Source organism: Corylus avellana, chromosome 6 (genome assembly GCF_965113065.1).
Source record: "Corylus avellana chromosome 6, dhCorAvel1.hap1.2, whole genome shotgun sequence".
Taxonomy (NCBI): Eukaryota; Viridiplantae; Streptophyta; class Magnoliopsida; order Fagales; family Betulaceae; genus Corylus; species Corylus avellana.
In genome coordinates, this window is record NC_142495.1 from 29,957,340 (window position 1) to 29,981,950 (window position 24,611).

At 37.2% G+C, this 24,611-nt stretch overlaps 2 protein-coding genes across 2 annotated transcripts; both read left to right on the forward strand.

Annotated features, from left to right (window-relative positions):
* The first annotated feature begins 550 nt into the window (after positions 1-550).
* LOC132186812 (BTB/POZ domain-containing protein At3g56230) lies at positions 551-1,978 on the forward strand. Its single transcript, XM_088517774.1, has 2 exons — positions 551-882; positions 1,473-1,978. Exons 1-2 carry the CDS (start codon positions 691-693, stop codon positions 1,917-1,919), a joined length of 639 nt encoding a protein of 212 aa, XP_088373900.1. The 5' UTR covers positions 551-690; the 3' UTR covers positions 1,920-1,978.
* A 6,444-nt stretch (positions 1,979-8,422) lies between these two features.
* Positions 8,423-24,100, forward strand: LOC132188143 (BTB/POZ domain-containing protein At1g01640-like). Its single transcript, XM_088517724.1, has 7 exons — positions 8,423-8,614; positions 10,304-10,360; positions 10,891-10,938; positions 11,584-11,640; positions 12,256-12,312; positions 12,629-12,778; positions 23,648-24,100. Exons 1-7 carry the CDS (start codon positions 8,423-8,425, stop codon positions 24,098-24,100), a joined length of 1,014 nt encoding a protein of 337 aa, XP_088373850.1.
* Positions 24,101-24,611: the final 511 nt, after the last annotated feature.

A 24,611-nucleotide genomic window follows, 5' to 3' on the forward strand; every position in this document is an offset into this window, starting at 1 on the left:
ATTGACTGGTCATTTTGGGTGATAACCCAGATTTTGGTTAGTGTTTTTTCTTGGGTCGTTAGCCTACATAGAGTGGGTGATTTATAAAGATAGTTATGAGTGTCAAGTCTCACATTGCTTATTTACTAGGTGGAACTAGCATTTATGAAGGATTTTAGGAAAGCTCCAAATTGACTTAACTTTTTGGGGTGATAGCGCAGATGTAGCTTGCGCTTTTCTTTGGGTCGTTACAAATGGTATCAAAACCAGATTGTAACACTATGTGGTACTTGAACACTGCATGACGTGACACTGACGGGGATGTCAAAAGTTTAAAGAAGAGTTTGTAAAACTCCGATCTTACATTAGGAAGATGAGAAGTAGCCCACATAGAGTGGGTGGTTTATAAAGATAGTCATGAGTGTTAAGTCTCACATTACTTAGTTAGTAGGTGAAACTGAGCTTATAAGGGATTTTAGGGAAGCTCTAAATTAACTTAGTCCTTTTGGGATATTATTGCAAATGTGACTATTGTTTTTCCCTGGATCATTACAATTTTTTTTGTTTATTATACGTAAAAGGAGAGAAAAAACGCTTATAAATACAAGCGGAAGCCATGATCAAGCTGTCAAATTACAATGCTAAAACAAAACTTACCTTTTACCATTTCATAATTTATCTTTGGGATATGTTTGTTGTGTTTCTCTTCAGATGCTCGAATATGTTTCCCGGAAGATGGAAGATAGGGAAAATGAACTAAAAGAGGAGGTAAGCTTCCTCAAAGAGGAGGTTAGCTTTTTCAGGGCAGGTTTCTTTACTACACGTGAAGGTCAAATTCAGACCTATATACGACTCAAGCCAGGAATTAATGGATCTCCCATACTTGCAGATAGAGCCTTACTGGTTAGTCTCTCTCTCTGTTGTCATTTATAGTGACTGGTTACTCTAAAAACCAAATATCTCTATGTTAAAATGTATTATAGTTCATTAAAAAACTTATGGTTCTAATGTTTTATTTAAAACTTAATATTCTTCAATGATGTTGGAGGGCGATGAGGAGGAGGATCGAAAGGTAGCATGGCTGAATGAGTTGAAAGAGGATCTTAGTTTAACGCTTGTGTGGCCTGGGACTAAGGGGACTATTACCTTGTAGTGCTCTGGGCGGGTTTTAAGGGTGCTTTCGTGTTGGGTTGTAGCCCTTTGTGTAGGGTGTTTCCTGTGGATGTTTGCTTCAAGGGTTCTTGGGCGGGTCTATTTGGGTCTCTTGTGGGTGCTCCTTGTGAGCTTAGGGTTTTTCTTGGGTGCTACTAGGCGCTCTCTTCTTATACTCCCTGTGTAATTGTGTTGCGTCCTTTTGGGTTTTTTGATATATATACATTTTTACTCATCAAAAAAAATTTCTACCTTAGTATGAACTATTAAAGGTCAACTGCATTATTGATTTCATAAAAAAATAATTAGAGATCATAATACTTTTGTATATTATGTTATAGGCATCAGGATCACCAATCTTTAAGCATATGCTAGAATCGGATGTATGTAAAGCGACACCAGAGGACACCATAACACTGCCCGAGTTCAACCATGAAGAGCTCGAGTGTCTTCTAGAGTTCCTTTATAATGGGAGCTTGCCTAAAGAAAAAGTGGACCAGCATGTCTTCTCATTGTCACAAGCAGCCGATAAGTATGACATCCCATACTTACAGAAGTTTTGTGAGCGTCACATGCTTAGGTCTTTGAATTTATCCAATGCTCTTGATGTTTTAAAGATCTCAGATATTTTTTCCTACACATCCCTGAAGAAGGCGGCTTTGGACTTCATTGTCAAAAATGTGGAGGATATAACTCTCTCAGCTAGATATGAAGAATTTGCACGCAACAACGCCCATCTCGCCGTGCAGATAACAAGGTCATTGGTTAAGGGAGCCAAAAACAATTGAGTTCACCGTAGGGGTGTTGATGGAGAAGAATGTTTGTTTTATTTTCTTTATAAGCACGTATGGATGTGCTACTCAAACCGTAACAGTTTCAAGTCCAGGTTGCCTCGTTGGGCAACAATGGTCAACAATCCTTAGTGTTGGGCCCCCATTTCCTTTTGTTCCTTGTGTTTTAGGTTTTACAGCAGTCTAATAGAATAAGGAAAAGGTGAGTGTGTATCACGTATCCTTTCCATTTTGTTCCGAATGTCAGAGAGAATGGGGGATCCTATTTTATTGAGACTTATTGTTGGGTTAAATCCCTTTTTATGTGTTTTAATGTGTTATAATTGGTGGTCCATTTCCTTTTGTTTTAGGTTTTACAGCATTGTTATGGTTGTATTGAGACTTATTTTTGGGTTGTCCATCCCTTTTTATGTGTTTTAATATGTTATAATCTTCTCCCTTCCTGTTCCTTTGAATTGCTTTTATATATATATATATATATATATATATATATATATATATATATGATCAATACTATAAACTCAACTCTTATACAATTCCTATACAACTAGTTGATGTGGGATGCTCATAAACTATTGGATCAACCTTAATTAGAAAATGCCCATAAATTCAATGGTTTTTTGGACGCGCTACCAGTTCAGTTGTACAAAAGTTGAGTTTTTATAATTACTCATATATATATATATATATATATATATATATATATGTGTGTATGTGTGTGTGGGGATGAGATTTGTGTAAACTTTCAGAGTTTATAATGTTTTTATATTCCTCCGACAAGAAAATCACCCCTCTTATACAACACATTAGTTATCTGATACAACACTTTGTCTTTCCAGATATTTTTCCAACTTTCGGAATAGCTTTTGGGTCATCTGGTTGTTAGAGTTCCTTGTTTAAGCACAACTTTGAAACCAAATGGAGACTTTATTTGCAATCCAAGGTCTAACTAGTTGTGGGGTATGACATGGAAGTATGATGTGTGTGCTTTTATGTCTTGGGTGAAATTGGATGATTTATGTGTGTGCGTGTGTGATAAAAAAAAAAAAAAAATGATCATTAATAAGCATTTCACTAAGCAACTGAACCTCTTGCCTCAAAGCATTGAGTGTTCACGTTAAAAGGTGAAGAATTTTGATTTGGTTAATGTCATGGTTAGTTTGGTTTCGTAGTCTTTTTGACTCGAGTTAATAAGTCTTTAGAGGTGTTTTACACCTAATGCCCTAAAACCACCTGGTTTGGGAGTCATTGACTTAATACTCGTTATATTGGTCAATTAGAAAGCTTAAGGGAACCAAGCATTGCACAACCTGACAAATAAAATAAATAAATAAAAATATGCCATTGTTGTAGGGATTTCAATGAACTTTGAAATATTAAGACATTACACATTGGAAATAATTGGAAGCTTCATAATTTTGTGCTAGTTCACTTTACACTGTTTTCGAACTTGTGATGCCTTAGCATGTCTTTTGTAAGTGATTAAATTTTAAAATTCCAATTCATTGTGAAGATGAAGTTTATCTTTTTAATCTTGCTAATGAATGAGAATCATGGTTTTGAGTAATATCTTAGTTTTTTGATAACATGAACTCTTGCATAATGTTTGTGGGTAACATTCTTGGAAAACCCTCACGAGACTTCACTCATCCTCTAGGGAATTCCTAGGGGTTTAAAAGGCTTGTTGCATATGCTAAATGCAATCGTACATCCCACGAAAGATGGATTTATCTTTTTGTTTTCTATTTTTCATTTTGTTTTTAGTTTTGTATTGCTAAGGGACTAGCAATATGTAAGTTTAGGGGTGTGTTAAATGCCAAAATATCCATATTTTAGCCATTAAACTAATGTGTGTTAATTCCTTAAGTGTTGTTAATTTGTGCTATTTTAGTTATTTTATGTGTTTTCCATGCTTTTGGAAGAGAATGAAGTAAATCTGGAAGATTTGGGCTCAATGAGAGAAATTGGGAAAAATTGGAGCTCCTGACAGTGCGATCGAGCGCAAGGACCCTGCGATCGAGCACACTACCAGAGAAGATAAGCAGTGAGTGCGGCCATGTGCGATCGTGCACACAACAAAAGAATCTTGATCGCACGTCTACACGGGTAGCGATCGATCGCACCCGTGCGCAGGTGACACATCAGAAGCGGCTAGACTCCCTTTCCCTTCCATATTAGGGTTTTCCAAGTTCCACTTGTAATAAGACTAAAACCCTACGAATTTTATAAGTTTACTAGTGTGTCAAGGATTTCTAAAGTCTATAAATAGACCTCTTAACTTCTAGGAATAAGTGTGGAGAAAGAGGCACAAGCTTTGGAAATGAACTGAAAGCTAGATTAAAAGGAGTTTTGGTTTTTCTTCTCTTCCACATTTTATTTTTGTTATATAGTTTATATTTTAATTAGGGCTAGATTAAAGCCTTAATCATGTCTATTTGTGATTTCAATATTGGCGCATTTGCTACAATTATATTTTGGTGTATTTAACTTGATTAATTTCTGTTATCTTGAATTCCTCATATGTGTTTGTTTGGCCAACATATGCATGTGGTATGGACTAGTTAATTAAATCAATTTGGATGATTGAGCCTTGGGTTTAATAAGAGTAACAAAAGAAATCCACACTGGGTTCTTCGGTTAATCAACATGAGGAACCGGAAGTAGACACCCATGCCCTAGGCCTCATGTGTTTGTCAATTTCCACAGATTTATGTTTTCTTAAAGAATAACTTAGTAGACACCCATGCTAAATCCTTTAAGAAATAAAAGAATTAGAGTAGACATTCATGCCTAATTCGTTGTTTAGGGAAATCAATAGCTTAAGGAGTAGACACCCATACCCTTAGGTTGACAAACATTAAATATACCGATATGATTGGCGCATTGGCATATTATTATCTTAATTAGTCTGATTAGTGGTGGATATCAAAACTCTAATCCTTTTTAGTTTTAGTTTATCTTTAATTTTATTCCTTTATATTAAATTCAATCGTGACAATTGAATTTTATATGTTTAATTAAATAGGAAATTATTTCTAAACATAATTTACCAATCCTCGTGGGAATGATTTCGTATTTGCCTACTATACTATCGTTTGATCTTGTGCACTTGCGAGTAAAACGTATCAAGTATTTGCCTATTAATTTAGGTGGGTATTTGGCACAACATGAACCAGTCACCCAGACCCCGCGGTTTGGCATTCGACAATGGAATCAAAGCTGTTCATACATGCCAAGGGTACCTTAAGCACCAGCAGCTGAAGCGGAAGAGTTTGAGGCCGAGCCTATGGCAGAAGATAAACCTGCAGCTGAGTAGGAAGTAGCAGAAGAGGAGGCGATTGTCACTTTGCGCGTAGCACAATATCGTTCTATCAGTGAAGAAGTGGCAAGACTCCAACGAGAGCTAGCAGATCAAAGACGGGAGGCTCGGGAGGAGAGAGTCTCGACAAACCAAAGATTAACTAACTCATAAGAACTGATGCGGTCCATTCTACACCGATTGCCACCACCATCAGGAGCATCTTCTTCGGGACAACAATGAGAGGGGAACTACAATATGGCTGAAGACGATAAACTTAGCGCTCATGAGAGGTACCCCATAGTTTATCTTGCTATTTTGTTTTATTTGTTTTTCACTTAATCTTTATGTTTATCTTTAGTTTTGTTTTGTTTCCTTTTAATCGATTTCGTGTCTTATTTTGCAGGGACAAGTGTGCTTCGATTTAAGTTTGGGGGTGTGCTATGAGCCATGCTCTTCCAGATAGTTTTATCCATATCCCTAGTAAATTCTTTTCATGTTATAAACACATTGGGGACAATGTGTGATTTAAGTTTGTGGGTATGAGAACACTTTACACACACTTTATCCCAATTTCATGTTTTTTTTTTTTAGTTTTAGTTTTGTTGTTTGAAAAAAAAAAAAATGTATGCATGTTCATGTTTACCTTAAAATTTTGGTTGATCTGAAAGAATTGTGGTTTGATTTTATTGGTGTGCTTAAAATTTTGAACACATGATTTGATGATAAAATTTTTCAGTTTGGTTACTTGCTTAGGACAGTTGAGGATTCACATGTTTGATTTGATCTTACAAGCACATTAACACATAAATTGTGAAGTATGACATGAAGTCTGATGTGTGTGTTTCTATATCTTGGGTGAAACTGGATGATGTATTAGATGGATACTTTAGCATATATATATATATATGTAATTAAAAAAAAAAAATCATTGATAAGCTTTTCACTAAATAACTGGATCTCTTGCCTCAAAAAATTGAGTATTCACGTCAAAATGTGAAGAATTTTGATTTGGTTTTGTAGCCTTTTTGACTCTAGTCAGTAAGTCCTTATGGGTGTTTTACACCTAATGCCCTAAAACTACCTGGTTTGAGAGTCATTGCCTTAATACTCGTTACATGGGTCAATTAGAAAGCTTAAGGGAACTAAACATTGCACAACCTGACCAAAAAGAAAAAAAGAAAAAGAGAAAAAATATGTATATATATATGCCATAGTTATTCGTTCTAATATGGATTTCAATGAACTTTGAGATATTGAGATATTGCACATTGAAATAATTGGAAGTTTCATATTTATGAGCTAGTTCACTTTAAACTGTTTTCAAACTTGTGATGTCTTAGCATGTCTTTTGTAAGTAATTAAACTTTAAAATTCAAATTCATTGTGAATATGAAGTTCATCTTTTTAAGCCTACTAATTAATGAAAATCATGGTATTGAGTGATACCTTAATTTTTGGATAACATGAACTCTTGCATGATGTTTGTGGGTAACATTCCCGGAAAACCCTTACGAGACTTCACTCGTCCTCTAGGGAATTCCTAGAGGTTTAAAAAGCTTGTTGTGCAATCGTACATCCCACGAAAGATGGACTTATCTTTTTGTTTTCTGTTGTTCCATTTGGTTTTTAATTTCGTATTGCTAAGGGACTAGCAATATGTAAGTTTGGGGGTGTGTTAAGCGCCAAAATATTCATATTTTAGCCATTAACTTATATTTGTTAATTCATTAGTTTTGTTAGTTTATGCCATTTTAGTTCTTTTACATGCTTTCTATGTTTTTGTAGGCTTTTGGAAGAAAATGAAGCGATTTCGGAAGTATCGGGCTTAAAGAACAATTTTGGAAAAAGTTGGAGGCTCTAGTAGTGCGATCGATCGCAGCTCCACTGCGATCGAGCGCACTACAGGTAAGGACCAAGACGAGCGCAAGGCGTGCGCTCGTGTGCACAAGAAGCAGCCTCGATCGCACCTGCGATCGAGTGCCCAGCACAGACGATCGATCGCAGTCCTGCGATCGATCGAGCGCACTCGTGCGTGAAGAGCAAGCCAGTCGCAACCTTTTTATGGAAAGTGTTTATTTTAGGGTTTTGAAACATTGTGCGAACTAGGGTTCAAACCCTACGTTTTTTTAGAGTTTCTAGAGTATTCCTAAGGCCTATAAATAGACCCCTAAACCTTTAGAATAGACACGCAATTTCCAATGAGAAGAATTTGAGCTCTTCAAGTTCAAGTTTCGGGTTTATTCTTTTCCTTTCTACTTTATTTTATGAAGATGTTTAACATCAAACTCATGTGTAATTAAATTTCTTAGTAGGGCTAGATTGAAGCCCTAATTATGTTTATTTGATATTTCAATATTGGCGCCTTTGTGATGATCATGTTGTGATATTTAACTTGATTAATTCCTATTTTCATGAATTCCTCATATGTGTTTGTCCGATCAACATATGCATGTAGTATGAACTAGTTAATTAAATCAATTTGGATGACTGAGTCTTGGGTTTTAATAAGAGTAACAAAAGAAATTCACACCGAGTTATTGGGTTAATTAACATGGAAAACCGGGAGTCTACACCCATGCTCTAAGTTCCATGTGTTTGTCGATTTTCATAGATTCATGCTTTCTTAAATAACAACTTAATATACACACATGCTAAATCCTTTAAGAAAGAAAAGAGTTAGAGTATATACCCATGCTAGATCCTTTAAGAAAGAAAAGAGTTAGAGTATACACTCATGCCTAACTCGTTGCTTAGGAAAATATATAGCTTAAAGAGTTTACACCTATGCCCTTAGGTTGACAAACATTATATATGCATAACATGATTAAAACATTGACATATTGTTATATTATATAAGCATGATTAGTGGTAGATATCAAAGCCCTACCTTTTTATTATTATCAACTCAAAATCAATCTTTGTTTTGTTTTACTTACGAAATTTATTTTAAGCAAAATTTAACAATCCTCGTAGGAATGATCTCGTACTTGCACCATATACTACAATATTGATTTTGTGCACTTACGAGTAAAACGCACAATTATTTACCTATTAATTTAGGTAGATATTTGCACAACACACTTCCCGAGAGTCCACGTGTAGTATCTGAGTATGGTGGACTATGGGCAAAGGATATGTATGTGTATTCGTGTTTTCTCGAGTATTGCCCGGGAATAGGTTCCTGAGTATTCTTTAGGAGATGATTGCCGAGTATTCCTCGGTAGGCCAACCAGGTCTTGACTCGGATTCTGTCCTGAAGGGGCTTATGTTTTGGGCCGAGTCCGGAAGTCTGTTGGGCCTTATGTGGCCTATTAATGACTTAACACTAACAAAATCGAAAAGGGATGGGTCTACTGTGGAATTGGAAGAGGAAGAACTCGGGGTGTGTTTGGTAAGTATTTTTGTGAGTTTTTTTTTTAAAACAAAAAATACAATTTAGAAAGGGTATAACAATAATTAATCTAATTAAAAGATTAAAATGTTCCGACAAATTTCTAAATGGAAGGATAAAACAGTCATTTTGGATGAATTATTATTATTATTTTGTATTGAGTTAATTTATTTGAAATCTTCCCCTGTTGTCTTTTTCAAGCATATATATATATATATATATAGAAATAATAGAGATTTCTGGCTGCCAAGTCGAGGCATCCAAGTGTTAGACATTTTGCTTCTTTTTTCTTTCTTTTTTTTTTTTTAATTAAAGAAGAGATATTAAAGAGAAATCTAAATTTGAGATATTAGTACCAAATTTAAGATATTAGCATCAAATTTAAAGCATTAGCACTAAATTTAAGATGATCAAATCCCTTTTGGATGATACCATCCCTAATGGGTTAACCTTCCACTTTAAGTTTTAGTTTTGAATCCAAAAACAAGTTTTGATACATTAAAAATTAAACATTAGAAATTAAATATTAACTCATAGAAAAATTAGAAACTAAATATTAACTCATAGAAAATTAACTAAAAAAAATATATATATATTTTTTTTAACGTATGTCCGACTAATTTTGGCCGCCGCATAGCAGACTCCTCATATAGAAAGAACAATATAGTAAGCTAAAACCCTGAGCTTCTTGTTCCTTGCTGAAGTTCATCAATGGAAATCGGAAGCGACCCGAACGAGAGGGAGGCAAGCTCTATCTAGCTACTTTCATTAATTTTATGAAAACTTGTTGGGTCTGGGTTTTCTATACCACTTTTTTGGATCTGGGTTTCGGTTAATTATGCAATTGACCTCTTTGTATGCATGAAATTTTCGTTTAATTTTTTGGGGGAGTTTTCTCTTTTTTTCCTGGTTTTTTTCTACTATTACTACTTGTTTAGATTGTTCAACAGACTGGTCCTTGATGTCAATTTTGATCTGCGTTGCTTGTTGTCGTCGTTTTTCTGCTAGTGGTTTCCGTGAAAAACAAATGGACAATATTGCCTTCCTAAATGCACTGAATGGATCCTCTCCATTTCAAGTGAAATGGAGAGGATCCTTTTCCTATGGGATTAGTGGTAATTTATCATGGTATCATTATTAAAGTTCCTAAGATCGAACCTGGTAGATAGCATATATTTGATCTTTTAGAGGATAAAGTGAGGATTCTACAGTGATAAAATGAGGAAATAAAGAGAAATTTTCTATTGATGTCTCAAGATATGTTCTCTAATTTTGTAGATTTATGAGAGAGAATATGAAGACATTATCTCCTACACCAACTCAACAGCCGAATGAAAGTCCAGATCATAACAAATCTTTGAAATATAAAGATGATAGGAATAATAGTTTTAAATGTAAAGATTCAAGTTCAAATGTAGATAAGGATGATTAGATGAGGACTGATTGTATTCATGTTAAACACAAACTTGGTACGGCAAACACAAACTCGGTACGGCAGTGATTATATATAGACAACTAACCCTCTACAATATTTGAGAGTTTACACAATTATTGTATTTCCTTATAGAGAACCTACTTTTTAGAAACTTAAAACGCTGGGTCATTCTATATATAATCTTGTACTGTAAGTGTCATTCTCAATCCAGGTGATTGCTATATAAGTTTGTTTCTTAATTCTTTCTGCAACAGTCCCATGATAGGATGATGATAGCTTACAACTTGGAGATTGAAGGATGGATAGCAGAGGTTTGTTATTTTTTTTTACTAAATTCCTTTCAATTTTTTTTTTTTTTTTTTTTTTTTTTTTTTTTTAATGATAGCATTTTGGTATTTTGGCATCCTCAGCTATGAATTAATAGAAAGTTCCAAAGGAGGATCTTGGCCATGGCCACCTAACATTTGAAAATTTTAAATGTAATTGCAAAGACCCTGAATTTGATCTTTTAGAGGAATTTTCGATTGATGTCTCAAGATATGTACTCTAATTTTGTAGATTTATAGGTTTCTGAGAGATAATATCCTACACCAACTCAATAGCTGAATGACAGACGAGCTCCATTGTTAACTTATTGTATTCATGTTAAACACAAACTCTGTACGGCATTATATATAGACAACAAACCCTCTACAATATTTGAGAGAGTTTGCACAATTATTGTATTTCCTTTCGCATGGATAAAACGTTGGGTCACCAGACCCGTCTCTTGTACTGTAATTGCCCTTCTCAATCCAGATGATTGCTATTTAAGTTTGTTTCTTAATTCTTTCTGCAACAGTCCGGCCTTGCAACGGAGTTTGCAAGATTTAAAGCACAAATGAGAGAGGTTTGTTATTTTTTTTTACTAAATTCATTTCAATTTTTTTTTTTTTTTTTAAATGTGAGCATTGTGGGTATTTCGGCATCCTCCCTAGGAATTAATTGAAAGTTCTAATGGAGGATGTTGGCCACCTAACATTTGAAAATTTTAAATGTAATTGCAAAAACCCCGAATTTGATCTCTTAGAGGAATTTTCGAATGATACTCAAGATCTCTAATTTTGTAGATTTATAGGTTTCTGAGAGAGAATATGAATACATTATCTCCTAGACCAACTCCACAGCCAAATGACAGTCCAGGTCATAACAAATCTTTGAAATATAAAGATTATAGGAATAATAGTTTGAAATGTAAAGATTCAAGTTAAAATGTAGATAAGGATGGGGACGAGCTCCATTGTTAATTGATTGTATTCAAGTTAAACACAAACTTTGTACAGTAATTATATGTAGACAACGAACCTCTCTACAATATTTGAGAGAGTTTACACAATTATTGTATTTCCCTATAGAGAACCTAGCTTTTAGAAACTTCGTATGGATAAAACGTTGGGTTACCAGACCCAGCAGGTCAAAGTTCTTGTACTGTAAGTGTCATTCTCAATCCATATGATTGCTATATAAGTTTGTTTCTTAATTCTTTCTGCAACAGTCTCATGAGAGAATGCGATCAACTGTCGAGAGGGAACTTGAAGCATTGAAAATTGAGGTTTGTTATTTTTTTTACTAAATTCATTTAATTTAATTTTTTTTTAAATGTTAGCATTTTGGGTATTTCGGCATCCTCAGCTAGGAATTAATTGAAAGTTCTAAAGGAGGATCTTGGCCACCTACCATTTGAAAATTTTAAATGTAATTGCAAAAACCCTGAATTTAATCTTTTAGAGGAATTTTCGATTGATGCCTCAAGATATATACTTTTGCAGATTTATAGGTTTCTGAGAGATAATTTGAATATATTATCTCCTACACCAACTCAACATTCGAATGACAGTCCAGATCATAACAAATCTTTGAAATGTAAAGATTCAAGTTCAAATGTAGATAAGGATGAGGACGAGTTCCATTGTTAACGGATTGTATTCATGTTAAACACAAACTCTGTACAGCAGTAATTATATATAGACAACGAACCTCTCTACAATATTTGAGAGAGTTTACACAATTATTGTATTTCCTTATAGAGAACCTACTTTTTAGAAACTTTGTATGGATAAAACGTTGTGTCACCAGACCCGGCGGGTCAAAGCTCTTGTATTGTAAATGTCATTCTCAATCCAGATGATTGCTATATAAGTTTGTTTCTTAATTCTTTCTGCAACAGTCCAATGAGAGGGTGGTAGCAGCTTGCAAGAGGAGGTTTGAAGCACTAGGGAGAGAGGTTTGTTATTTTTTTTACTAAATTCATTTCAATTTTTTTTTTTTTTTTTTTTAAAATGTGAGCATTTTGGCTATTTTTGCATCCTCCGCAAGTGAAGGAGGATGTTGGCCACCTAACATTTGAAAATATTGCAAGAACCCTAAAAGGTAAGCGAAGTTAGCGCCAAAAGTTGTAAATACAAACGTAAGACATGATCAAGCTGCCAAATAACAGTGCTGAAATAAAACCTTCCTTTTACTAATTTCATATTCATAATTATTAGAAAAGAAAAACTAATTTCATATTCATATTTGGCATATTTCTTGTTTCTCTTCAGTTTTTTGGAAATGGGTTCCCCTTTCTCCATGAGGAGATGATGTATCACAGATTGGCTTCTGGTACTGCACTTGAAGATCAAATTCACACCGATATCCAACTCGAGCCAGGAAATAATGGGTCTCCCATACCTGCACATCGAGCCTTACTGGTTAGTCTCTCTCTGGCCTGCATGTATATATGGAGTGGTTTTTTCGATAATTAAGGATTCTATGTTAAAATCTTGAGTAATTTGATACTTTGTTAAAAGATTTTAGTGATAGATATTAATTAAATAATTAAATTTATTATTTATTTTATCATTTTGAACTTTTGGGATAAGTAATAATTTTTTGTGTTATACACTACATTTTTATTAGGGGTGTAAACGAGTTGAGCTTGGGCGAGCTTTGCCTGTCCGAGCTCAGCTCATTTAAATTATACTCGAGTTCAAGCCGAGCCCATGCACGAGCCTGAAAAATGAGCTCAAGCTCGGCTCACCAAGGACTAACTCTTGCTCGAGCTCGGGCTCGCAAAAAAATGCAAGCTGAGCCAAATGAGCCAGCTTGGCTCGACAAACTCAACTTTTATTTCTTTTATAAAATTTAAAGTTTAAGCAACTTAAAACAACTCAAAAAGCCGGCTTGCCCAAGCTCAAACTTGGATATTAAGTGAGCCAAAAAGGCTCAACTCAACACCCAATTGCTGGCTTGGATTTTAAGCAACTCAATAAGTTGGCTTGGTTTTAGGAAGAAAGGGTATGCCTCCTTTTATAGAAAAAAAGCTTGGGCGGTTTCATTTTCTTAGTGATGTGGGACTTTAGTTATATGTAAGTAACTGTATTGTTCTTCCCATAGCCAAAGATCTCAACCTTCCTATTTATTATTTCTACGCTTCTGGTACTTATGCTCTCGCTGCCTTCTTCTTCCACAAGCAGCCCAACCCTTCTTTCCCCTACTATTTTCTTTTCTTCATCTCCGATCAAGCAACTGCCATCCAAAACCTTAGTGTCCATGTTTTGTTGAGCCACCATCGTCGTGCAGTGGGCAGCGCCTGGGCAAAGCTAAACCGGCCCTCACTGAATTTGTTGAGCCATCGTCGTTGATTCCTCATATTTTGGATTTAGATTTTCGATTTAGTTCTGAAATTTGATTAATTTTTGTGCTCTTTGATTAGATCGATTGTTGTTTTCGGGAAACCATACCCTGGTTTTGTTCCTTTGTTGGCTGATAATCTATGTGCAGTGAAGATTGTGAAAGTGGTCTGCCCCGGGGTCTTTTGCAAATGAAATTAATGTCCTTTTAGAAGAAAAAAAAATGGTTTGGTTTATTTTGTGAATGAATTGATGTACTGGGTTTTGTGATCTTCCAATACACAGAGAGAGAGAGAGAGAGAGAGAGAGAGAGGGAGGGGGAGGGAGGGAGGGAGAAGATGAAGACATGAGAGAGAAAAGAAAAGAGTTTCTAGAAGAAAGAAAAAAAAAAAAAATGAGAAAGTAAAAAATGGTTATAGAAGTCCAAAACGACGTAGTTTTGACTAAGAAATGGCTTAAGTATAAAACGACATCGGTTTAATTATAAGAACTAAGAACTTCAAAAAAGGGTTAAAAAATGGAATAAAAAATTATTATATATGTATAATTATATTTTAGGGATAAATGCAAAATTGGTCAATGTGTACCTAAATCCCTATAATTTATAACATATATCAAATGCCAATTACTTAATTTGATATTATATGAATTACATTGTCATTGTACATGAATAATATGATTAAGTATTGATCTTTTTTTTTTGATAAGTAATTGTTGTATATATCAAAACGCCAAGGGGGCGCAACCCTAATACACAAGAAGCATATAAAGGGAGTGCCAAGAAGCACCCAACAAAGCCCTAAGCTCCCAAAGAGCACCCACAAGAGACCCAAGAAGAACCACCCAAGAACCCTCGAAATCAAACACCCACAAGAAACACCCTACACAAAGGTTAACCCGTAGAACCCAACAACCCCACATCCCTAAACCTACTCGAATCACCACCCCTAGCCTCAAAATTAACGGAGCATTCCAAATTCTTGAGCTCGCTCTTACCCTTGACTTTAGGAGCATAAAAGTTGTGATCTCCCTCCTCATCGATGGCATTCAAAAGACTTTCCTCATTCCAACGACTAGGCTTCATCTCGCAAACTTCGACGCATCGCCCCTCACCCCCAGCAACACCTTTTTCTTATGCAGCTGTTTAGCATCCTTATCCTTCGCACGCCGCGAATACCCCATAGTGGACTTGGAATGTTTGTCTAACAGAACCTTCACAGGTGTAGGATTTATAGGAGCATCCTCCAAATCTGGAGGAAAAGAGAAATGTTTCACTGGCGAAACAAAAGCCTCCATCGGAGGAACAGAGACAGAAGCCGGAGAAACAGAGACAGCAGGAGGAGAAGGAAGCTGATTCACAAGCGAGACAGATGCCACTGGAACAAAAGTTGCCACCATTGGAGAAACATAAACAGCCGCAGGAGTAGCCGGAGAAGTTTTCCGACCAAAGTCCGTAGTCGCCAAGCTCGGGGAACTTGCCGGATCCACAAGCTTGTCGGAGGATCCATTGGAAACCACCAGCACTGAGCCGAACTCCGGAGAAACAGAGATAGTCGTAGGAATCGCTATAGGAGAAGGAAGCTGATTCTCAGGTGAGACAGAGACTAGGACCGCGCTGAACTCCGGTTCTAAGTCCAGAATCGAATCCAGATCCAAATCTAAACCCGGGTCCAAATCCAAAACTTGATCCATACCCAAAACCGGATCCAAATTCAAACCATATCCAAATTCAAACCCAGATCCAAATCCAAATCCGGATCCATACCCAAACTCGGATCCATATCCAGACCTGGATCCAAATTCGAGCCCAAATCCATATCCAGACCTGGATTCGAATTCGAGCCCGGATCCTGCTTCAAACCCGGATCTACGCTCAACCCGTCAAGGAACCGGATCAAATCAAACCCTAGATACTTCTTTACCCACCAATTGACTAAAAAGCCCTTCTTCATCTTCCTCCTTCTTAACCCTGCAGTAGCCGCCGCCAGAGAGTCACCCTTCTTCTTCCTCCTAGACAATCTCTGAGCGATTATCGACACCGGCATCTCCAACTCATAGCAGTCCACCGCCATATGCGACTCATCACCATCGCTACCCTTCATAAGGCATTCCACAGAAAAAGGCAGAACATCGAGGAGGCAAGAGGACATGAGCTTCAGCGTTTTCCTTACCTCTACACCAGACGCCGCACGAATCACATCTGCAAACGACCGCCCAGTAAACAAACCCGCCGACGAGGGAACCTTAGGATCCTCCGAATCTAACCCTTCGTCCTTTGTCACAATCAACAGACGCAACTCACCCGCAAACCGCCACCAACCTTGCCCATTCCAGCCTTCCGGGATCCATATGACACCTTTACGTCCACCCTCATCAGCGCCTTCCCATCCTCCCGGTAAGCCTTGGCAAAATCCTCCTTCACCGGAAACAGACATGCCTCCAACGAATCCACCAACCAAGAAGATGCAAGATGACTCACACCCCTATGAACACTTTTCTTTTTTCCTCCAGATGAAGTTTCGAATCCTTCACCGAGAAAAAGAAAGATTTAGCTTCCACCAAGAATCGACGCTCCATCTTTAAACCTAATCCACAGAATCTAGCAGAAACGCGCCTGTACGCGCCTCCGCTAGAGAGATCAACGAAGTATCTAGAACACTTCTAGAGAGAGAGGGTCTCGTCTAGAGAGAGTCATGGGACCCGTTTGATCTTATACATTTGTATTATTCAATATGCATATATGTATAATTATAATTTATAATGTATATGGACTTATAACATATATTAGAAATTTGGAACTAAGTCTATAGGTACTTAATTATTGTATAATTTGTATATTTATGTAATATTATATTTGTATAATTTGTTATTATATAATCATATGATTTAATGATCAATTGATCATGTAATTATAATGACAATACATTAATACTTCAATTATGGTTATAACTTATTAGTAACACGTTGTTAAATCCAATGCCAATTACTTAATTTTATATTATATGAATCACGTTGACATTGTACATGAATTTGAATTGTCATTGAATCATATGATTAAATATTAATGTTATACATTTATATTATTCAATATGCATATAATATAACTATAAGTCTATATATATATATATAAAATTAATGATTTAAATTATTATCATATTAACTTATTAACGTTTTTTTAATTGAACTTATAATCTAATGGTAATGCTCAAACTCTAAGTCCTAAATTCCTCATAATCTAATAGTCATGCACTCATACTTAAATTATATGATCATATTATCTCACAATTCATATTAATACTATCTTTAGATCTAAGATCATGTGATATACGTTTTCTAAAAATAAAGTATCTAATTATAATGCATTGATTATATCATATGACACAATAACTTGTACAATATGATTATATCATATGATAAAATGATTAATGATAATATCAAATATTTATTATTTTTACTATAATATATAATATATTTGTGTATCATTATGTAATGTTGACTATATATTATTATTTGTTACTTAATAAAAATATACGAATCGAGCCTAAAAGCGAGATAAGTATATTATCAAACACGCAGAGGGGCACAATCTATGTATACATGATGTATAGAAAGAAACTCCTACTGATTAGAAAAAGATTTACAAAGCTATAAGAAATCAGAAAAAGTAGACTCATGCGAGTGCAACCAAGTCACTCTCCAAGAGAACAAAATATGTAACGCCAACTTCCTCAACTCAGTCATGCCACACTCATTATCCTCAAAACTGTGTGCATTCCATTCTCACCATAGACACCACATCACACATAATGGGAATGAGCCTCCATATGTGCAAAGCATGCCTGTTACCCAATTGTCCCCTCCAACTCCCCATGTTATCACTCACCTTTCGCGGCATAACCCAACTCACTCCAAAAAGTTGAAAGAACATATTACATAATTCAATCGCAACCTCACAATGCAAGAGTAGATGGTTAATGGACTCTCCACTGTGTTTACACGTATAACGCCACTTCATCACCATAACATTCATCTTCTGTAAATTATCCAAAGTGAGGATTTTTCCTACCGTCGCCGTCCACACATAGAAAGCCACTCTTGAGGGAGCCTTCACCTTCCAACTACTCTTCCAAGGACCAAACACCTGTGTCGATGTAGAGAGAGACTGATAATAGGATTTCACTTCAAAGTTTTTTTTTTGGACGGAACCCAACAAATTTTATCCTCACCTCCAAATCTGATTTTTTGGGAATACAACAATGCAAAGAAGCGCAATACCCCCTCCAATTCCCAATCATGCACAGGCTGAATAAACTGGACATTCCAATGAAGAGTAGCATTCAGTCTCTCCATGTACTCCTTCACCCACGCATCCTTATTACGTGCAATATTGAACAATGCTGGATACACGAGTTTTAGAGGGCTTTTCCCACACCACATATCATGCCAAAAAAGTACTTTCATATTGTCTCCTATATCATATCGCACATGTTGTGCAAAGCCCTCCCACCCCCTTCGAATACATTTCCACACTCCCACTCCATACGTTCCCCCTACCTCCTTGGAGCACCAATCACCCATATGACTATCATACTTAATTTTCACTAACTTCCTTCATAATGCCTCTCATTCCGTCGCATACCTCCACAACCATTTCCCATCAAAGCATGATTAAATTGAATCAAGTATCGCAGCCCCAACCCCCCCAAACTTCATTGGCGTACACACTTGTGACCAGTTCACCAAATGATACTTAAAGTCATCCCCAATCACCCCACAGAAAGTCTCTCTGTCGTTTTTTGAGACAATTTGCCACTCCCACTGGAATAGGGAATAGAGATAGGGAGTTTGTTGGTAAGTTTGAGAGGGTGCTTTTGATTAGTGTTAACCTACCTCCCTTTGATAAGTACATCCTCTTCCAATCCGCCAATTTAGTCTCCATTTTTGCAATAATAGTAGACCAAATATGGGATGCCTTGTAATGTACACCCAAAGGAAGCCCCAAGTACGTAATTGGCAACGAAGCCTCCCCGCACCCAAGTATTCTAGTCAGCCCTTCTACATCATCTATCTCTCCCACTGTAATATCAGATTTAGACATGTTGATCTTCAATCCCGATACCGCTTCAAAACAGAGCAACAGACATCTCAAATTTTGGACTTGTTCTACATTAGGTTCACAAAACATCAAACCAGCCAATTCAGCCCACAAGTCTCTACGTTCCACATCATCATTTGGCCCATAAACCCCTGCAAACGCCCACTATACATTTTCTATAACACTTTTGAAGCTACAAGCTACCACATAGCTCCCCACACACTCATCTATCTTCTCAACCACTCGCTTATCCCACATTAACAATATACCTCCTGACGCTCCTTTCGAACCCAAATACACCCGATCAGCATGCCTGCACCCCCACACACTACCAACCACCTCCCTACTAATCGCCTCCATTTTTGTCTCTTGCAAACAAACAATATCAGCTTTCCACTCCCTTAATCACCCCCTAATTTGCATTCTTTTCTCGACATCATTCATACCTCGCACATTCCATGTAATTATTTTTGGGTTCATAAAAAACCTTTACCATCCCTCCCTTTTCCTAAAATCCAAGATGACTAACCTCCTTTCCCATCATAATTGACTGAGCACTCCAACCGCTTTAACTCGCGGCTTCCTCTATTGCCAGACTTTTCACTTACATCAATAACTGCCTCCACTCTTCTCCCGTCTCTTTTAGCTTCAATATCAGAGAAAAGAGTCATCATTTCTTCCTCATGACCATCATAGGATAGTCCCAAAGCATAGCAAAGGTCTTTCACTCTCTCAATCACCCACTTTGTAGGCATTGGTGAATTCCTTTCCTGTTCCCCCACAATTGCCAGAGGTTCAATATCCAACATCGCATGTCCTTCCCTTGCAACTCCTGTAAATACCACCACTGCAGTGTCCTACTCACCCTCACCCAAATTTCCTTCCTCCCCAGTGATTACTAATTCCCATCCTTCATCCACACTTCCTGTAGTCATCATTTGACCCTCACTATCTACTACCGCCGGTGCTCCACTAACCTTATTGGGCCATTGCGAGTCTTCGACAATCAACTGTGAGTCGCCGGCGAGGTTTGTGTGGAGTATTGCCTGCGGTTCCTGACCCAAGGGTTGACCCATACCCTTTACGTTGGCTCCGATGGGTTATGTTAGAAGGGATACACCCTTTTCGGCCATCTCTGGTTTGATTCCGACTTGCCCAGATGCGATCACCGCCTCCAATCTTCCTGTCCCTGCCTTTACTAGCATTAGAGTTCCATCGCTGGGTCTCCTCGAGTGACCGATGCTCTTGTCGGCATGTTCTGAGTCAGGTACACTTATTATCAACTCCGGCATCCTACTCTGGCTACTCTCCGGCGGCTCCTTGGTCGCCAATTGTTCCATTCGACCCACGGGTTTTGGGCGCCAACGTATTTGTTGTCTGGGTAAGCATCTACGGACATAAATTTTGCTATACCTATTATTGGGTTGCGTTTGTGTGGGCTTGCCAACTGGGTCCAACGATGTTTTGGACTGAACAGGGCCTAGCCCAATCCTTCATCCCTTTCTCCACATTGCCTTGACCCAGCTGAATGCCCTTCCCCTTATCCCCCAGCCCATCTCCAGCATATGCAAACAACTAGCTATTTCCTTTTGTAAGGAAAGCAAAATCTCCTTTAAGCCACGCGTATATCCTTCCTTATTGTGAGGCGCTAGAATCTCAATCTGTTGCAGAGCGTGATCCTTGGGAACAATCACAGGGTCCATGGATTTCACACCTTCATGAACGAACTTTGAGGCCCCATCATCGGCTGTGTGGGTTCCGTTGTAGAGATCGTCGGCTGTGGCCTTTTGTGGCGACGGTTGTTTTTCTTCCTTTCTAACCCCTACCACCGCCTCTGCATACGATCCCTGAGCTTGGATCCCCACCGGTGAGTTCGCCTTATGCACCCCACTCGTCTGCCCTAACGATTTCTCCCCCGTTGATACCCCAACAGGTGACTCAACTTCTCGTTGCTTCTCATAATACAGCTTCAGCCTTCATAATTGTACACGGCATGCTTCCCATCCCTTCCCCTCAGTACCCTTCAATATTATCACAAATATCCTATGCCCTTTACCTCAATCTTCAGACAACTCCAAGAAATTACCATGTGAATTATTTCTTCTCGGCATCACATAATCAAAGCAACCAAACCGAAACGTCCTCCAATTTTCGTGTACCGTCTCACTGTTTGTTAAATAATCCCATGCGCTTACTAACCAGAAAATGGTTGGCCAGGCTATGATCACTGATCGAGATTTTCCTCTACCCCAATTGAACGCCTCGTTGAACATTAGAATGAATCGCAAACAATTTGGTTCCCACGTAAAAGTAACACAGATAACCCATTTCACCTTTCAACCTCGATGAGAACCAATTCAAAAATTCCTAATCACTGGTACAGAACGGTCACATGCGTTGTCAATGTGCCTCACGTGCCAATGGGGCGTGAGAGCACTTCATGCTGACGTGGCGAGAGCATCCAAGATTCATATCGTTTAGAACATTATTTAGCATTATTTTGCATTATTTTTTTAACATAATATCAAAGCAAAAGTGTTACCTCTCAACCGGATAGGAAGCTGGATGGAGCTTCTACTTCCGGCCTATTTTGCTAAGTTGAAGAATTAGCGGTAAGATATAGAGGATCTTAGTCCTCTTGTCAAACACAAGGTTTAGGAATTAGTTTCTGTATGGCTTCTTATTATTGACTCACTTAAATAGGAAAACTACAATCTGCATGTTTCGAGATAAACTCCTACAATCATTTGGAGAAAAACTCCTACGCTAAATGACACACTAAAGCAATAGAAATCTGCCATGCACGATCCCCTGTAGACTTTTATTACCATAACAGAAAGCCCTAAGTTCGAAGCCTTACTCTCCATTTTAGTTAAAATGTTTCATGTTTTGTTTAGTCCCACACATATGAGAGAAAATGTTAAGATATTAATTAAATGATTTAAGCTTTTAACACTCCAAGAAATTACCATGTGAATTATTTCTCTTCTGCATCACATACACAAAGCAACCAAGCCGAAACGTCCTCCAATTTTTGCGTACCGTCTCATTGTTTGTCAAATAATCCCATGTGCTTACTAACCAGAAAATGGTCGGCCAGGCTATGATCACTGATCGAGATTTTCCTCTACTCTTCTCCGCCAATTGAACGCCTCCTTGAACATTAGAACGAATCTCAAACAATTTGGCTTCCATGTAAAAGTAACACATAACCCATTTCACCTTTCAACCTCGATGAGAACCAATTCGAAAATTCCTGATCACTGTTATAGAATGGTCACACGCGCCGTCAATGTGCCTCACGTGCCGATGGGGCGTGAGAGCACTTCATACTGACGTGGCGAGAGCGTCCAAGATTCATATCGTTTAGAACATTATTTAGCATTATTCTTTTAACATAATATCAAAGCAAAAGTGTTACTCACCTCTCAACCGGATAGGAAGCTGGATGGAGCTTCTACTTCCGGCCTATTTTGCTAAGTTGAAGAATTAGCGGTAAGATATAGAGGATCTTAGTCCTCTTGTCAAACACAAGGTTTAGGAATTAGTTTCTGTCTGGCTTCTTATTATTGACTTACTTAAATAGGAAAACTACAATCTGCATGTTTGGAGATAAACTCCTACAATCCTTTGGAGAAAAACTCCTACGCTAAATGACACTAAAGCAATAGAAATCTGCCATGCACGATCCCCTGTAGACTTTTATTACCATAACAAAAAGCCCTAAGTTCGAAGCCTTACTCTCCATTGTAGTTAAAATGTTTCATGTTTTGTTTAGTCCCACACATATGAGAGAAAATGTTAAGATATTAATTAAATGATTTAAGCTTTTAACAACTCCAAGAAATTACCATGTGAATTATTTCTTCTCTGCATCACATACACGAAGCAACCAAACCAAAACGTCCTCCAATTTTTGCGTACCGTGTCACTGTTTGTCAAATAATCCCATGCGCTTACTAACCAGAAAATGGTCGGCCAGGCTATGATCACTGATCGAGATTTTCTTCTTCTCTTCTCCTCCAATTGAATGCCTCCTTGAACATTAGAACGAATCTCAAACAATTTGGTTTCCACGTAAAAGTAACACAACCCATTTCACCTTTCAACCTTGATGAGAACCAATTCGAAAATTCCTGATCACTGTTACAGAACGGTCACACGCACCGTCAATGTGCCTCACGTGCCGATGGGGCGTGAGAGCACTTCATGCTGACGTGGCTAGAGCGTCCAAGATTCATATCATTTAGAACATTATTTAGCATTATTCTTTTAACATAATATCAAAGCAAAAGTGTTTACTCACCTCTCAACCAGATAGGAAGCTGGATGGAGCTTCTACTTCCGGCCTATTTTGCTAAGTTGAAGAATTAGCGGTAAGATATAGAGGATCTTAGTCCTCTTGTCAAACACAAGTTTTAGGAATTAGTTTCTGTATGGCTTCTTATTATTGACTCACTTAAATAGGAAAACTACAATCTGCATGTTTGGAGATAAACTCCTACAATCCTTTGGAGAAAAACGCCTACGCTAAATGACACTAAAGCAATAGAAATCTGCCATGCACGATCCCCTGTAGACTTTTATTACCATAACAAAAAGCCCTAAGTTTGAAGCCTTCTCCATTTTAGTTAAAACGTTTCTTGTTTTGTTTAGTCCCACACATATGAGAGAAAATGTTAAGATATTAATTAAATGATTTAAGCTTTTTGCGGTATGATTTTAATAGGTTCTAAGATTTTGTTGTAACTTAGTTTACCTTACTTTTATTATAGGGCCAACTGTATTACCGATTTCACAAAAATGATAAAATCATATTATTGATCATTTTTATCTTGTTTATTATGTTATAGGCAACTAGAACAGAATTTTTTAAAGATATGCTAGGCTCAAACTCCATATGTGAAGTGCCACCAAATGGCATAATACCGATGAAAGAGTTCAACTATGACGAGCTCAACTGTTTTTTGGAGTTTCTGTATACTGGGAGCTTGCCTGAAGAAGAAGTGGAGAAGCATGTACGGTCTTTGTCACTAGCTGCTGAGAAGTACGGCATCCCATACTTACGGAAGTTTTGTGAGCGTCACATGCTTAGGTGCTTGAATTCATCGACTGCTATTGATGCTTTGGAGATTTCAGTCATTTGTTCCTATCTATCCCTGAAGAAAGCAGTTGTAGACTTCATTGTCAACAACGCAAATGATATAGTCTTCTCAGATCGATATGCTCATTTTGCACACAAGGAACCAGATCTCAATGTGGAGATAACAAGGGCAATTGTTATGCAAGGCAAAAAAAATATATGATTTAATTGCAATGGAATCTGTGGAAGTCTAACGCCTAGGACATTGGCTTTTATATATATGTATAATGGGTTACATGGCAAATATCTGTTTATAACTGTTGCTGTTGTGCAAGGCTAAACAGGTACTTTCCATTTGCCAACTTTGGGAAACATGATTATTCGCTAGAATTCCTTGTTTATGCATGTGGTATTGAAATTTATGACTTTATTTGCAATCTAAGACTCTGTTTCAAGCTTGTTTTGATCTTTTACTTCGGATAACCTCCTTATTTGTGAAATGAAAGATTAGAGATGACAAAATGTAAATATGATGACTTGCTTAATTCGTACAGGTAAAACTGAAAAATAATAGGAGGAATTGGAAGTGGCAACTTAAAATCTTCCCACGTTGAATTTATATTAATTGATATGTACACTTCAGATAATTACAAAAGAGTTGGAAACTGATTTTACAAATCTGATACACACGCAAACAAAACTTTAACTAAACAGATATTTAACAGATTGTTGGG